Here is a 17,622-nt window from a genome sequence, read left to right as displayed (position 1 = left end):
TTAATAGCCTCCTTGAACTGATAATTTAGCCAGTGTGTCTAATCACTGGAGGACTTCCTGTGTCTGTAGACATCAACTCTGGACCTCTCTCTGTCTGTTTTTTTATGTTTTTTTCACTCAAATTGCTTATTCTTCCTCTCTCTCTCTCTCTCTCTCTCTCTTTGTTTTCAATCTGTTTCATCCTTCCTCCTTCAGTCTCAATGTTGTTGATGCTACAAGCTAAGGAGCTCATTCCCTACATTTCTCTCTGTTCCCTATTTGCACCTTATTTGTGTTTACTGTGTGTCTCAACTAGACAGAGAGGATGCAGTTCACTGCATGTTTCCATCACTAGCGGCGTCTTTCATCTCATAAGAGTGGGCCGTCCTTATGTCTAGCTGCCTTGTAAAGTAGTCCTATTTGTGGTGTGTGGTGCTGCTGAGCCAAAAAACGTGCAGTGCTTCACTTTTTCATCCTTCATCCAACTGTCCAAAATGTTCCTTTTCTGATTTGCCACGGTTAGATAGTTTTTTTTCTCTATTTGATAGTCTTTGATGTTTTAAGTTAAGGGCAGGTCAGTTCAGAGCGAATCTGTAGATGGGACCAGGCCCAAGTATGTAGTGAGCTTGGCTGGCACCCTTCCTGTATGCTAAAAGATAAGGCCAGCCAGAAAAGGCTGTGAAGGCAACACCATCTGGCCAGTGCTGGCCTTCTCTCGCAAACTGTAAATCGAGCTGTAGTCTGAGCAAGTTTTGTGATTCAATTGACTTATATTGTTGAGAGCCAGTTGCCCACCTTGGAAATGCATGTTGTTTTCCCTACAGATATCCATGCACATGCTATTCTTTCAGAATTATTACAGGATGAATCACCACTCGTCGCCATGCACAGGAGTTACTGATGTGAGGCAAAACATGCCAATGAAGGAGGTGCAGCAGGAGGCCCTCAGGACAAAGTTGAAACTGTTGTCTGGTGGGGCCAAAGTAGAGAACAGCATTACAATGTGCTAACCATTTGAAAACAAAGCCTGTCCACATGAAGCCTCAGCACATGCCCTTCCTATTAGGAAAATCCTAATTTCTTATTACCGGATCCGTGTGCATGAGGATGCATAAATCGGTGTAATTAAATGTGGCGTGTTGTATATGCTAACAAGTCTTTCACTTCAGATAACCTCTTTATCTTTTTCTGTTTCCCTTTGAATCACCCAACCCTGTGCTTCTCTCTTCATCCTCGCTGCAGTCTTTTGTCAGATACCCTGTCTTAATGGAGGCCGATGCATCGGCAGGGACCTGTGCTGGTGTCCATCAAATTCAACAGGAAAGTTTTGTCACCTGCCAGCCCCGCCTCCTGCCAGACCCACCCCTCACAACAAGGATGCCAGCCACCAGGAACCAAAATCTCCCCTCCACTCCATGTACACTCTACCACTGTCCAATCAGCAAGGTAATCCCCCACCACTGTAGCCAATGGGAAGGCAGCCATTGGCCACAGTTCAAATGCTCAGATGTTCAATAGCTGGAGTGATGGGGGCCTTCATCCTTTAAAAATGTGTTTTAATGCATAACGACTACTCCTTGATTTTCCATTGCTGGCAGTGGAGGTCAGAATAAGTAATGGATGACTTAGTGGAAGCCCTCCTATTGTCCACACAATGCTGCTTTTATCAAACAGAAGTGTTTATTAGAAATAGAGCAAGACCATGAAGTGATGAGGTATTTCTTTCTATTTCTCCTGATTTTCAATTTCCTTATTGCATCATTGCATCAGTAACTAGCAGAAGCTTAGCCTTAGATAAATACAATTCCACTCAGAAGTCTTTTATCCTCTATTTTGATTAAAATAATAATAATAATCCAATATATCCAATGTCTGAATTGGTCATGTCACAACAAATAAATGATCCTTCATGTCCCGTATGCTTTATACAGTATATACTCTCAGGTTTCACGTACAGGGTTTCTGTCATCTGTCTATGCAATTATGATTCATGATTGTGGGTCAGGATTCTGGGAAAAAACCCTGGCACTCTCTGAAGATAGATGCTTCCCTTCTGCGAAGAGGACAAAAGAGCTCATTCTCCACATTTCAACATCTTCTCAGTTCCTCAACAAATCTGTTTTTGGTCTTTATGATGATTTGATTTAAACCAACGAATTTAAAAGTCTTTTTGTTGTTGTTGTTTGGTCATTTCTTAATAGTTTCTTCATATTCGGAAATTCCCCCAGTAGATCTCGTAACTTGGTTATGAAGCAAGCTGAGTGTGTGTTAATAACTCTGTGGAGGATGTTGCTGATAAATCGAAACTGCAGCATGCTTATTCAGCTGTTATCCTTGAATGAGGATGCGTTCACTTACATTATCCAAAAAATTGTCACTATAAACCAGGGACAACTTGCTTTGCCTGGGGTCACTCGGGCTTAGCCCCTACCTCTGTGGCATTGTCCGGGATCCTCCACTCGCACTTTCTTTTGATAAACAAGGTTTTATTCGTCTATTTTGATGTTTTGTGTTTATATTAAATAAAGAAAATGCCTTTGTGAATCAATTTATTTTCATTGTGAATTAAAGCCACACAGAACCCTATCTGGCCCGCTGACCAAGTGTCACTGCTATAAATGTTCCTCTATATTGTATAAACTGTACATCTTTTCTTCTCCAGTGTCTCTCCATCCATCCTTGGTGAAACGTCCACATTCAGCACCCTCCAGATGCTGAAGTCCAGATCCACCAAGTAGCTTGGGTCCCAGCCAGGACAGAGACCCGGCCACCGCAGATGGGGGCTCAACTCGGTCCAGCAGCGCTCCCAGCCTGGGAATGGACCATGAACCCCACCAATGACCATAGCAGCAGGCACCCACACACCAGTGGAAACGAGGAATAACCAAGCCAGAACGCACAACCATCAGAACGGACCATGTTGGGAGATGCTTTCAAGAGACAGTTGATGGACAGGTATTGTGTTACAGTCATTAAAACGATCTATGTACACTGTCATCACTAGCTGAGGTAAGCTACCATTGGAGCTGTTGACACCAGTGAGTGAAAAATGTCTGTTTTACCAAAGGTACCGTCACGCTCCCATCCCATCCCCTTCTCTGATTGCTGCTATCTCAAACAGGAAGTGGGCCTGTGGCTAGGATTTATGTCATGTCCAGGATGTATTAGCTTTGACCACACATGTCATCTCATGTTCCACCAGTTCCCCAACATAGGCATGTTATGAGTTTGCATGTGTTCCCATGTTGTCCTCTTTGCAGCTCAAATGTGACGATGTGGGCCACAGCAGGTGGTCCTCTGTCACACTATGACATGCACCACAGATTTACTGTAGTTTGCATAGTTGTAATAATGTATGAATGCCACAACAGACATTCATCAAAGGGAAGAGGAAGTTAGGAAAGGCAAGTACTTAAGTGTGACTTCGGCTAATCTGAGGTCTAATACAGCATATGTTTGTTTGGCTGTGATAAAGAGCTATCTATGTTTGACTCATAGCCTTTTGTTTTGAAGTTGAAACAACACCATGATCTGCAGAATAGTTGTCTTGCCAGCATTATTCCTTGAACAAGTTTTTTGTGCTGATCTGCAGCTCCCACTTTCTCTACTCTGGTTTCATACAGAGCTTAGAAATTAAAGCCTTCAGTCAAAATGATTTTTCAAAACCTCAATAGAACTGCGCCAGATATGTAGTGTTCAAAAGCTTCAGCCGCTAGTTTTCCCTCTTCCCCTGCCAGTATGCTAGTTTGGTGTTCTCCAAAGGAATGTCCTCTTACGTCTCATAAACCTCTATTGGCAAAAATATCAATAAGGTCTGATAGGAATCTATCTTCACAATTAGCCAAGTGCCTCAAAAGGCTTGCCAGGAGGTTCATAGCTGTTCTAGAGACTCAGTGCTTGTGTCCTCCTCCAACTAACTTGTATCAGATGTGTCTGGTTCACTCTGTCCTTGCAGATAGGTACACATGCACACATTTGAAAACAAACAAGCATGCGTGCACAAATATGTAACATTCATTATAAGAACTTGTTTCTTAGATTTAACGCAGATGTGTGTTGTTGTAGTGTGGCAAGCCTCTGCCAGGCCTAACCAAACAGGATGATTGCTGTGGAAGTGTGGGCGCCTCCTGGGGTCTCAACAAGTGCCAAAAGTGTCCCAACCAAACCAGGTAAGCCCTTCTGACCTTGTGTTCCACTCTGTTTCCATTTCATACTTAAATCTAATCTATTTCAAAATCTGGTCTAATTATGTTGGTATTATTTTCTGTTGTGCCTTTGGTATGTTGATCTCTTGGTATTCTTGTGCTGTTTATTCTCATTGGTTCAAAACAATAAGACACAGCTGGGCTCTACTTCCATAGTGCTTGCACATCAAGGAGTTTAGCCTGTTATATACTTTAGCAGCGGTTGTTTATGCCTGGTAGATTTTTTACAGCATTTAATCACAGGTCTAAACCAAACTAATGATTGATGAGGATTAGGATTAGCATGTATCATACTTCATTACTCACTCCTCTGATGGGGCTCTGACTCGGCCCATGCGCTCCAATTGCAAGAATGAAGCTGTTTTCGCTTTTTTATAAAAACCAAAACCGGGAAGTGAATGAAAACACATTTAGCATGAAGATGAGAGCCTGCAGGAGTGCCACCCACCCTGCGGGCGGCTTGAGCCAACATGGCCTTGAAGGGGGAATGAACACCCGCAGTTCAGCTGCTTTCCCAACTGGAGCTGCGGTAGGTTTGAGAAACAAGCAACTGGGTTGTTGCACGCCATCACATGCCAGGCAGGGTGGGTGGTGATGTAGATGGAGACTCTCACTTGGCCTGACAGCTCTGCCGTGTTACATGAAGGGCAGGACCTTCGCAGGCTATTGAGGGCCTCCTGGGAAGCAACTTTGGTTGCCTGTGTGGACATTTCATACATTACAGACAATCATATTACGGCCATGCCTGCAAGATGTTAGTTGGCTATCATACCCTGTTTAATGTCTGACTGGACCTTAAACAGAAGCAGACGTCATCCCTTTCTATCTGCTACATCTATCATAGATGCCGATCCATTCTTTTCTCTCCCACTCTCTATCTCCCTGGGCATGCCAGATTCCTAAATCCCCGGTATGATCTCTTTTGGGTCCCAGATGTTTTCCCCTGGTCCCTCCTTTGAAGTTTGTCGCAGAAACCGAGTCAATACCTCGTTCACTCATTTTTGTGGTTGTTTTGGGGGGCATCATACTGTTAGCTCGGGGTCACAGGTCACACGCAGGCAGGGAAGAAGGGATAGGAAAGAAAGGGAAATGTAAGTCATGTATGTCCCAGAATAATTGGAAGGAGCTTTAATAAGTGAAATGCTTTAAATTCCTCTCAGTGTTATTGTTCACAATATAGACACTTGGCGATATGTTTTCATGCATTCCTCTCTTACTGCTTTCTTACGCTTGACAGGAATAATATAAAACCTGGAGACAACAGTCCATGAAAAACAATGCTTTCCTTTTTTATTTAATAGCAAAAGGGTCAGTTGTCGGCTTGCAGTGTGGTGAAAAGTCATATAGTTTTTTAAGAGTCTCCTGTGTCTCTTGTTAAAGTATGCAACGATGACGATGTGAAAGTACAGTTTGTATGTAGGGGTGTAATGCTACCATTGGTCCGTTTATAGCAGGTTACAAAATGCACTGTTGACTGAGAGGAATCAATGCAACTTTATTTCCTTAATACATGACTACACTATATTCACCTTTGTTTAAGTAAGTCTTATACAGTATAGCAGCCTTACTCAATATAGTGAAGGATACAGTATCATATAGTATAATCAGCACAATGCTTGACACAAATATAGACTCAAAATGTATTGCTGTTTGGTTGGGTCTCTTTGTGAAGTCTGAAAGTACACATTTCAGGGCAGCTGAGATATTGTAGAGCTGGCTATTATTATACAAGGACTTTATGTTACTGTTGTGTAAATAAGGGATGGCATTATGTGTGCTTGTAAGTTTTGTGTCTGTATGTGTATGCGAAGGAGGGCTGACGTTATGGAGGCATGAATGCCACTGCATCCTATCTCAGTGGGAGCCGAAGCCCTCAGGAGCCAGAGCCTTTAAAAGTCGCATGCAGAGGATTCCTGGGTCATAATGAGATCCAGATCAACCAGAAGAGGCTGTAGTCAACTCCATCTCTCTGGTTCTGATGATAGGGAGGTGTGAAAAAAAACAACTGCACTGCACTTTTGCTTGAATTTCAAACTGATTCAATCTGGGATGATCTCAATCTGATGTAGAGTTTGTCAAAACTGTCCTTGAGTATGGGAGCTAACCAGTGAGTCAAGTGAGAATGAGAATGAGGAGGACATGTGGATGCACAGGTCCAATAATGAGCACATGACAGTAATTGAGAGCAAGTGTATCCTTGAAACGCAAAGAGGCAGCAGGGTAGTGTTGTTTATGCAACTCTGGGGATGATCTGAGGTCGAATAAGCCAACAGAAGACCATTTGCTGTGGCCTGAGTCTGACCCATAATGCAATGTTGGCATGACTCTCTATAATTGTGCTGGCCCTCACTGTAAGCTTCACAGCTCGTGGAATTCCACAAGCCATTTGTTTGTCTCCCAATCTGTCATTGCTGGGCAGCTTCCCTCTCTGTGACTCTCCCCGCCTGTGAGGCTGGGAGATTCCCAGGAGCCAGATAAGATGTCCCCGGGGCCTAAAGTAACCACCACACCCACAGGAGCCTTGGCTTCCTCTAACTCCACGTACCTGGGTCATCAAGGTCATCATGATGTCACTGCCCTATGTTGTTGCCCCGCCTTATATCGTACATCTATCTAGGAGTTGTCGGTCTGCTCTCCCCTTCCTTCTTGCTGTCTCTCCGTAACGAGGATACTATTCTTCATGAGGTTTAGATCAATAAAGTCAGATGAGGCAAAGAACGAGGGGGCCCACAGAGCTCCACAGATCTTCCCACATTAACTCATACTCGCCCAAATCTCCCATCTATTTCCCGGACATTAAATCTGACATCCAACGAGGGGCCAAAGCCTGCACTCAATGCTTTTTATTAGCACTGATCAAACATGAATACTTCTTAATTACCAACGAAAACCAGAGAAGCAATAGGCAGCGAGTGAACAGATGCATTGGAAACAGCTCTGCAGCAGCTTCTCATGGTGATCAGATAGAGATGTCACTGTTATGTGCAGCTTGAAACACAGGACCCAAACGCCGTCAACGATGGAAAAGCAACTTTTATTGCTAAACAGGATTCCAAAACAGGATTCCAAAAAACCAGGATACAAAACATGCACACAAGATCTTCCACGATCTAGACAAGACGAACCGACAAAGGGGAATGACATGAACAGGACTTAAATACAGAGGGCTGGTGCAGGTGATTGGACACAGGAGGAAACAATCAGGAACAGGGCAGACAATCACAGGGACAGGAAGTGAAGAGAAACAGAGGACACGAGAGACAAGGACTTCAAAATAAGACAGGAAACACGAAACAACACTACAGATCCTGACAGTCACGTATCTTTGACAGCATTTGATTCATTGATGTTAGACTTATTCCTTCACAACTATAATGATGGAATCTATTAGCTAGGCAGCAGTGCGGCTAATCAGTGCTGAGCAGACCCAACCGCTACGAGACATAAATCCCTGTTAGAGGCAGATGGATTTGAAACTTGTGTTGCATTTTTTAATTGGATACAAGTGAAGTTAAGCACATTTTTATTGGGAATGTACTGTGGCATGCCTTCTTTTGGAACTAGCCCAAGTGGTTACTATACCACAGTAAATTGGAGATTATAGAGGAATGTGGGTCTGTTTTGATGCGGTTTCTATTGCCATCAGTGTCTTGGAGAAGGGCATTAAGCTACATTTTCAAACTACAAAAGAGATGTAAAATGCATACTTTTGTTAATAAAATCAATGCAAAGTATATTTTAAGTAAAGATTTAATGTTGCAGAACATTTTTATAATTTCCAATTACAGCCTTTTGGTTGCTTCACATGTGTTGTGGGATGGTAATAGCAGTGTCTGTATCTGTGAGAGGATGTTCATATTAGTCCCATTTGTCCAAACTTATTAGCCTTTGCTTCACTGACAAGGACACATTATTTACAGGGCATTTGATATGGACCATACTAGAATGGCAAATGTGGCGCGTGCAAAGGAGACCTTCTGTTTTCAAAGCTTTCCCTTAAGCTGTTTGCTCCAATCAAGCATTGGCTCTAAGGCCAAGATGAGATGGCTTTGACATCTTAGAGACTCAAACGTCTCAAAACTCTCTGTGGTGATGAAAGATCTCTCTTTGCTCATAGTTTTCTTGCGGCGGCACCAGTTTGTCCCGTGGCAGCATGTCAGAAAGTAAATTGCCGGAAAGGATCCTGAAGAGGACTTGGCTTTGGTGTTGATTGTTTTCCGATAGATTGACCCTCAATGGAGTGGAAGGGAAGACTGTCTCCTGTTCCCATCCTGTGTATGGCATCAATCCCTCCTACCTCCATCCTCCGTCTCCCACGCGCTCACAGGTTTTCCAGACAGCTAATAGGAGAAGCCCAACACTGAGGTTGCCTCCCAGGCAGATCCCTGAGGAAACTGGTGAAGGGCTTTGAGCCCTGTGATTGATGGACCAAACCTTTCAATCGTTTTAGAAGAACAGCCCTCGGGCCGGGTGGTCTGCCGAGTGATTGTACCAAATTAGCAATTGAAGATTTCTGTACAGCCAAGGAGCCCATTTGACCATAAACTCTCTCCGTTCTCAGCCTCCTGCCCTTTTCTCTCTTTACTCTCGCTCTCATTTAGCATAAGCTGTCCTTTCATTTGAATACCCTCAGCAGGGCCCTGTGTGGACCAAATTAAAAAAATTAAAAAAAATAGATTAATTCAGATTGAATTTAGGACAGCACCGTCTATAAAAAAGCTTCAAGGAATTTGAATTACACTTTCAGGTCAGGAAACTTGAGCAAATATTATTGAACAGTTGCCAGTGGAATGCACAATACCAATGAATGGAGACGGACAATAAATTAGTAAGGGGTGACGATGTCTTTTGTTAAACAGGGCTAAATGGATATACAACAATTGGAAGCTTCTGTCTGTACCCTCAGTGGATACAGAGCAGTCTGGGTCTACAGTCTTTGTAACCCAGGGTGACACTAATGATGCGCAGCTTGAGCTCACTCTTGCAAGCCACTGCCTATGTAACTCCATGTTTTCTACACAAGTGACTGTAGAGACAAGCATAAGAACAGACACACAATGAATCCTCTTAAGGATACCGGAATTCTTAGCTTTTTTTACTTAACAAAACTTACAGTGTCAAGTTCTCACAGATTCGTAGTTCTGCTGATTAATATCTTTTCTTGAGTTGAATGTTCTGAAGACATGATTCTGATTTGCTGGTACAGTAATCTAAGATTCAGACACAATAATGTATCAAAACCTGCTCTAAAATTGCAAAATGAATTGATGAATTGACTCTGCATCTTATAATAAACACATCCTGCAAAGGGCAACCAGTATGTACTGTACGTGTAGAGGGCTGTTGTCAACCTCAGCATGCTGAGTTTCAACATCTGGTTCTTGAACCTGACTGCAAACAAATTCCCCCGAGGGAACAATAAAGATCTACCAAACTGACAATAAGCATTTTCAGATCCAGGACGCAAATGAGAAAAATGTTGAGCACAATCAACCAAATTAGATCCTATGTGCAAATAAAGATTTACGAACATATCCTGTACATGTGTCTGGTATATGTGGAAACATGCCAACTTTACATCACGTAATGTTTCATGTCTGTGCGGTACTTACATAATTAGGCTGCTCAAGACTTTTACAACATCTCAATCTTTTCTTTCACGCCATTGTAAGACAGGTTTTTAAATGTGCTGTCTCTCAGATTCATGTTGTTACAGAGGTCCTCACCTCCCTGCTAATAAGCTTTATTGAGACACCCGGACCTCCCCTACTGGGCTTCCCTTGGCATGTGCGCCCTGCTGTCACTCAGCCCAGACTTTCCCTTATACCATCTCTGCAGGAGGGCGTGCACACCGCCCTACCACAACAGCTCATTACTCAGAAACTTTGAAAGGGGGATTAGGAGGGTGCGGAGGAAGATGAGGAGGTGGGCCGACAGGAACAGGGGCGTCACTTTGACACAGTTCCCCCTTTTCCCGTTGCCCCCTTCATGCTGACCCACTTCTGCTTTGACAACCCTCAGGTACATTGACCCTGCCTGGTCCAATTGGTCACAGCAGGACAAAAACATAACTCAGCTTCCAGGAACGTGTTCCCAAAGCCTCCATGTGGCACACATTCCAGTCACTCCTGGGAAAATGACACAAACTCATGACTGATTGCTGGGTTGGGTTTTGACGGTGAACGTTTACAGGATTGCTAAATTGGTATCCCGTACATATTGAAAGTTTCTAGCCACTTGGTTTGGAATCTAAACACATATGGTACCTAATTCTTTCCATTAACCAACATCGAAAATGAATAACCGAGTTTCTGAACACAGATTTGATTTTTATTTGATAAATTAGATTCATTGTATATGTTTGCTTATGTCCGATTTATCCCGAACACGTCTGGTTCTGCTTGCCCGCATTTAGGCACCCAGATAGTCATTTACATTTACATCCCTTTCAGTCGCACATCTCAACACCTTGGTTTTCTGGAACTTTGGTCACAAACACATTAACTTGTCTCTCTTTCCCAGCACACCGGGGGAAGAGATGTGTTTTCTTTGCTTGTGACTGTAGTTTTTTGTTTTTAACCCATCGTTGCTGGGGCAGCAAGTGCAAGGCATTGCAGTACTTTGGTAAAAAAAAAATAGTTTTTTCTGGCCATGCTTTAAACCAGGGGTGTCAAACTCATTTTCACCCTGGGCCACATCAGCATTATGGTTGCTCTCAAAGGGCCGGTAACTGTAACACTGTATAAATGTAACTACTACCTAACATATTGTTAAATAACTGTCTTTGCATTTGATTATTGTTTATTTAAGTGTAAAAAAATATTGTACATGCATTTATATAATGTAAAAATAAATGTCCGGTAATTTCTCTGTTATTATAACTAATTTAGGGTTAAAAAATAAAACACATTACTCTATCAAAGATCAAACTTTAAAAAAGTAAATAACGAAGACAAACATATTTCTTATATTACATTGACTTTGTTCAAAGTATTTTTGTCAGAGTCGAGAGGGACATAATAAATAATTGTGAGCTGCTAAGAACATGTGTGACATACCTTTATGTGGTCTGGGGCACACCTGCTCACATACCTTTATGTGGTCTGGGGCACACCTGCTCACATTCCTTTATGTGGTCTGGGGCACACCTGCTCACATTCCTTTATGTGGTCTGGGGCACACCTGCTCACATACCTGTAGCATGCACTGCACGGAAGCTCTGCGATTTCTTCAGCCACAATGAAGCTTGCTTTCACAGCAGCACCCTTTTTGGCTGAAGCTTTAGTGAATATATTCTGCTGCGATTGCAGTCTGCCTTTTATTTCTTGCACAGGTTTATGTTTTTCTTGGAGGGTAAATTTAGCGTGCTTGGCTCCGTGTTTGGTGTCAAAACGCTGACGTGAAGAAGACTTACCGTTTTTTATCCTTGAAGCACAAACATGTATTCACTTTCCCATCTTCTTTAAATTGCTATCTCTCTCCATCATGCCTTTCTAGCTGTCGCGGGCCACATAAAATGACGTGGCGGGCCGGATTCGGACCGCGGGCCTTGACTGTCATTTGTTCCGATTTGCTAGGAGTGAGGAATGTATGTATATATATGTATATATGTATATATATATATATATATATATATATATATATATATATACATATATATATATATATATATATATATATATATATACATATATATATTTAAATCTTGGCAGAAACAACATTTCCCATTATGTTTATGTGCTAAAGTGAATCATGGCTATCAGGATTAGAAAGCAATGTAAAGCACAGTATGACCATCATTGCTTTAAGCTGTCTGATTTATGACTGTAATCTGAATAAGCTGTAACAGTGAGAAACAGTTCCGTCATGCTAATAAGCATGTTGTTATTCTTAAAGCTTTCCTCACCCAAACACACATTTACCCTCCAAAATCAGAGGTTGGGTCACCTCCTTTCAAGATGATATGACGCATTCTTCATCTCAGCTTATGTCATGGAAATATCTGCTACTAATAATCACCCTCTCTCTCTGTCAAACATTCAGACACACAAAAACAGACTTATGGCCATGTGATCGTCACATCGTCTTCTCTGTACATTAATATGGCACGCGGGTGCTTGACTGCGTGCCGAATGAGTAATAATGTTTTCAGACCTCTGTCACTATGGCCACACTGGGTTATTCACTGCAGCACTTCTGTGAACCTCTAATGTACACACCTGAAGCACCCAGCATATAACTTCCATTGCTTTGGAGAAAACAAGCAAGAAGAAGTTTTGAGCCAATCACCGTCCTGTGAGCCGTACATCAATCATCCTTCCTAGTGAGCACAGTTTAGCATTAGTCTCTTGTTTAAGTAGATTCGCACGGTTGATGATAAAGGTCAGGTCTGTCACGTAGGCTTCCTCAACATATTTATGATGTAAGCACTTCCTTCATGTGTCCCTTGGGGTTGAGGAGAGTTATAGGTAATATGATTATAGATGACGTCGAGTGTTATCCCTACATTCTGCTGGATGGCAGTGCTGTCTTATAAACGTGGTTGATGGGTATCCATTTCCATACACTCACTCTGGAGTCCCACGGGGCCAAGCTGTGGGTCCCCTCATTTTTCCTCTTGCCAAGATGCTCACATCTGTAAGTGATATGGTCCCCTCCTAAAGCCAGGCTCCTTTTTCTCCCTGTGCGATGCGTTGTGAAGGCTCACAGATCGTTTTTGCTCTTCTAAAGCTGTGCTTTCTCTTTCTGTTTGCAGCATATGCAGTGATTACGAATGGACAAGTGGAATGTCCCAAAGGTTTTAAACGGATGAATCTCACTCACTGTCAAGGTAAGATTTAAAAGAAGTTGATGAATGTGTATGAAGTTCAATATGTTCTGATTGTTATCGTAAGATATAACCAATTACATATTTTACAAATAACAAAAATGGAGCTTATATAAAATATAATGACATGGATCCGATAAAAAACTTACTGCCCATATGTTTCCATGTTTTAATGCATACATGGACCCCTGTAGACCCCTATAAAAGTATTGCTTGCTGTACTTCTGGCCCCTATGGGAACCAGGTCAAGACTACAATTAGCCTTAGTCCAAGGTCAAAGTTCAGCAGCCAATAAGCACCTGCGGCTGCTGTTTTAATTGGTCTTTAGGGTGCTCAGTTGAGAATGGTACAGCAGGCTGCGATTATGCTAAATGTGGCTCTCTGAGTATTTGGAAGCTTCAGTTGCACGACTGTTTGTGGCTCAGCCGCAATATTTATGACAGCAGAAGAAAACCTGTTTAACTGCGAGCTCACCCAGCCATCTCTGTGTAAAACTGTTCCCGAGCATACGCTGGATATTTCTCTGTTGCAGCATCCCAGAGGTGTCTAGTTGAGAGCTGGCTGGTAGATCCTGAAGCCACTCACAGTGTCAACTCTGTAGACAATGTCCCACAACTCAGACTATTTAGACTATTTTTTATGTGTGGCTGGTGTTAGTATATAGCCCTGGAATAAGTTGGCATTAATAAATAAACCACAGATGAAAGACACAGTAAATACTCGGCTTAATCTCTGAACACTGCAACTGACGCTGATACCTTCTGACGCTCCACCTGAGCTGTGTCAATGACTTGATTAATGGTGTCATGATCCAAAGATCCAAAGGACAGTGCAGCAACATACAGGTCCAGTGCACAGCTTTGACTACATCTATATCATGCCTCATCCACTGGTTCAGCAAGTTCACCATATTTTCTTATACAGTGCAATACTATCGGCCCACTGATGTTTTAATGTAAAGACTGAGCTGGGAAGTATATTTTAATGAAAATAAAGACGTGAACAAGGACACACTTATTTTCCAATAGTGTGTCAACAAGCCAACACATGTTGAAATGTATCTTTCTATTATTCATGCTTGTCTTTTGTGATTGTTTCAAGATGTGCCTCCCTTTCAGTTGCTCATTTCTTGAGTTCCAAAAAAGCAAAGCTGACAGTTACCCACAATATTTACTGGAGCGCTTTAAAGTCTCTGTCCCGTTCAGCCGCTGCTCCATTCCCCCCAAATTATTTATAATTTCAGGTTTCACAGCAACTGCCAAGAAGAAAAAAAAACTTATTTTCCTGGGATTTTTTCATTATTATCAGGATGGCGTCCAGCTCGCCAAACTGGGTCTCCTAGTCTCGGCTCTTTGTAGTATATTTTATTGGAATAGAGCAGAGCGTGTCTCATATTCAGTAATTGGCCCAATATTACTGCTTGCATGCCCCCGACCCTTCAGTGACGTCCACGTTACGATAAGATGCCCCATCAAAGCCGCGCAATGCTCTCTGACTTCAGAAGATTCCGTATCTTCAGAAGCTGCTTCTAAGAAACTAGGTCAGCTGAATTGGCCATTTCTAACTGTGCTTGCTATATGAATGGCACATGTAGTCTCCGTTGTGTGTAGTAAACTGGTGCTCGGAGCAGGTCATATTACTCATAGGCCACAAGAGATGATGGAAGTCTTACATAACTCTCCTGAGAATTTTGGATCAACTTACTAAGAGTTAGTAACAATTTGAAAACACTGACATTTGACATTTATCCCCTTGAATACTGCAACTGGTTGAGGCCTTGATATATATTAGGTTATACAGCAGGAATGTGCTTGTGAAAATGTTCTTTTCTCAATAATGGCTGCTTTGGCTGTATTTTGAGAATGCATTACCCTCTATTCTTAGTTTCTGAATGGATGTCTTTCTGGCCCCGTAAATTATGTCTGGTTTGAGTTGTCCAAAGTAGTCACTAGGTACTCCCTTTAGCAGTAACAGCCAATACATATTAAAGAGAGCAATGCTGCCAATTTATTTTACAGTGTCTGCCGGTGTTTATATGAGTATTGATTTTTCCAGAAGTTAAGTGTGGCTAAGGTCAAGCAAGGTCGCAGCAAACTGGCTGACACTTGATGCAGTTGAAGTCATCCAAATGTATCATTAGACAATAAAAACAACCATGTCAACATTGGCAACTAGAGCAACCAAGCATAGATTCAAAATAGATGTTGAGATTAGTGCTGATCATGACAGGTTGTCATGGAAGTCAGTTTCAATCCCAATCAACCCACCAGCAGACTGTAACAATAGCACTAATCTGGAACTCAACCGAACCGTGGATTAAAGACCCCATGTGATTAAGGCTGAGCCCAATGCTGACCTGAACTCTGACCAGATAGCATGCTGCTTAAACTAAACCCAGCTCCCATAGTACCTGTACAAGATTATTGTTGTTCCAAGCTCTAGAGAGTGTGTCTATCAGCACATGCTGGCATGGCACTGGTGGTCTGCTTCATTGTCTTCACAGTCTGTGCCTCATCCTTGCTCATCCAAACAGGATGCTTTTGCTAACAGAGACACAGGTTTGTTTACGTTGTCATAACATAGAGGCTGGTGGCTTTGGCATTATAAGGCCAGCCTCAGCTTTCAAACCAGCGAAAAGAATAGGAATGGAAAAACAAAGGGCAACAGAGATAGAAAAGAGGAAACAACAAAAAGAACATTTAAGCATTCTTTGGATTTGCTTCAGTCCACATCATTTATCAGCCTCAATACCATATAAACTATTTTTTATCCATCAGGAAGCAAAACAAGAAAACAAGAGCAGATTAATTAAAATTGGAAAAATCTGTGGTGGCAGGCTGTCGGGTTCCAGTCGTCAAAGCAATGGGAAAGACCTAATGATGTGCTCTTTGTTTAACACGGTAGAACAACACACTTTGCCGGGTCCCAGTGTGCTCGCAATCGCATGACTAAGCCCCTGAAATATGTCCCCCTATGCTCCTGGCACATTAACTGGCTCGCTTGCCTCCATTTGGCTTAGTGACTCCTGCGCTGTTGGAGCAATAAGAAAACTCCTCTGGTCACTGCATCGCCCCAGCACACGGTTCAGGTGTCAGAGAGGGAAAACTTGACGTAAGCGAGAGATGCTGTGCCCTTATTGGACACTGCAATGGAAAGATGCTGGGGCAGATAATAATCTTAAACATTTCCATTTCCTCAGTGTGATTGTCCAGATTTCAAAGTCAAGGTTACCACAGCCCTAAGAGTTTATAATATAACCTATAAGCGACCATATGTCATCACCTCCCAGCAGCTGGCGGTTTTAAAGACATGATCTATTGCAATATGCTATCACCTTTTAAGGTGTAAATGCTTTACATCATTTCTAAAAGCCTTACATCATCAATGCTTTACATCATCTCTAAAAGCCGTACATCGCTGGTCTGCGAGCATAAAGGCTCTGCCTCTGTATACTAAATGAGAAATGCAATACAACAAATTTGTTATAATATTTATTGTTTATTGCGAGAAAAAAGGAAGAAGAAAAGAAGGAAAAACATGACTTCCATAATGAGAATGGAACAGATACTCTGACGTCCTCCATCTTTCACAGACATCAACGAGTGCCTGTTGCCGGGGCTCTGTAAGAATGCTGAATGTCTCAACACCAAAGGAAGCTACAGGTGCACGTGTAAACTGGGCTTCTTGTTGGATACTGACAGGAGCCATTGTGTCTGTAAGTATCACTATCACATTAAGCCTGTGGTCATTGTCTCGTGTATTGAATTGGAATAAGGAGGACCCTTCCATCTCTCCCTAGCGGACAAGGCTGTGTCTGATCAGAGGGCATTCTGCTACCGATCGGTGTCAGCAGGCACATGCTCCCTGCCGCTTGCTCAACACATCACCAAGCAGATCTGCTGCTGCAGCCGCGTGGGCAAAGCCTGGGGCCCTGGGTGTGATCGCTGTCCTTTGCATGGATCAGGTACAGTCTCCAAACGTCACCCCCGCATTTGTACCAAATTCATCTACACACTACACTGTTTCCTACACACTACACTAAGACCTATTTCCTCGTCCATCCGCACGCTAAATCCTCCATTTCTGGTTTTACTGTACTTTTGCAGGGTTAATCACTTTTGCAGATATAGAATGTCACATGTAATATAATGCAAGGATTCACAATGGTAGTGAAAGCCCAGGCAACGGATATTTACCACTCACCATGTTGCTCTTTGACAGACTTGTACAGCAGTTCAAAATACCCAAGTGTGCTTTGAGTGGAAAATAACTAAAAACCTAACAGTTTTCATATTTTGGAGGCTATATAATAGTGGGAGTCCGTCTTGTGTTATCACTCCAAACCACAGAGTGAAACCCTACTAATAGACCGCAAAGCTTCACAGAAGAAATAAACAGCTCGGCCAAGTGAAACATGGGAAGTAGTTGTCATCTTTTTTTTCCCATACCGATCTAATCTTCAAAGTCTCTGAGAGAAACAGGCTGGTTTTATGGAGTGACTGTACTGGCCAGTGATTCATGGGGATTGTCATAGATCAGATATCACATACACAGACCTCCATGGTGCTGCTCAGCCAGGACTGACACAGACACACAGCCTCTGATTATTTC

The 17,622-nt window shown here is 42.5% G+C and overlaps 1 protein-coding gene across 1 annotated transcript in view; it reads left to right on the top strand.

The window, feature by feature from the left end:
* Positions 1 to 17,622, top strand: part of LOC117725417 (latent-transforming growth factor beta-binding protein 2-like) — a 75,863-nt gene that overhangs the window by 30,825 nt on the left and 27,416 nt on the right. The window contains 12 exon segments of the mRNA XM_034525565.1: positions 1,222 to 1,425; positions 2,642 to 2,664; positions 2,666 to 2,725; positions 2,727 to 2,801; positions 2,804 to 2,853; positions 2,855 to 2,894; positions 2,896 to 2,934; positions 4,045 to 4,134; positions 4,136 to 4,148; positions 12,940 to 13,014; positions 16,604 to 16,726; positions 16,811 to 16,975. Of these exon segments, the coding sequence (XP_034381456.1) occupies positions 1,222 to 1,425; positions 2,642 to 2,664; positions 2,666 to 2,725; positions 2,727 to 2,801; positions 2,804 to 2,853; positions 2,855 to 2,894; positions 2,896 to 2,934; positions 4,045 to 4,134; positions 4,136 to 4,148; positions 12,940 to 13,014; positions 16,604 to 16,726; positions 16,811 to 16,975 (957 nt within the window).

Source organism: Cyclopterus lumpus, chromosome 22, assembly GCF_009769545.1.
Source record: "Cyclopterus lumpus isolate fCycLum1 chromosome 22, fCycLum1.pri, whole genome shotgun sequence".
Lineage (NCBI taxonomy): Eukaryota > Metazoa > Chordata > Actinopteri > Perciformes > Cyclopteridae > Cyclopterus > Cyclopterus lumpus.
The sequence above is the reverse complement of the archived record's forward strand: the minus strand, read 5'-3'. Positions and strand labels throughout refer to the sequence as shown.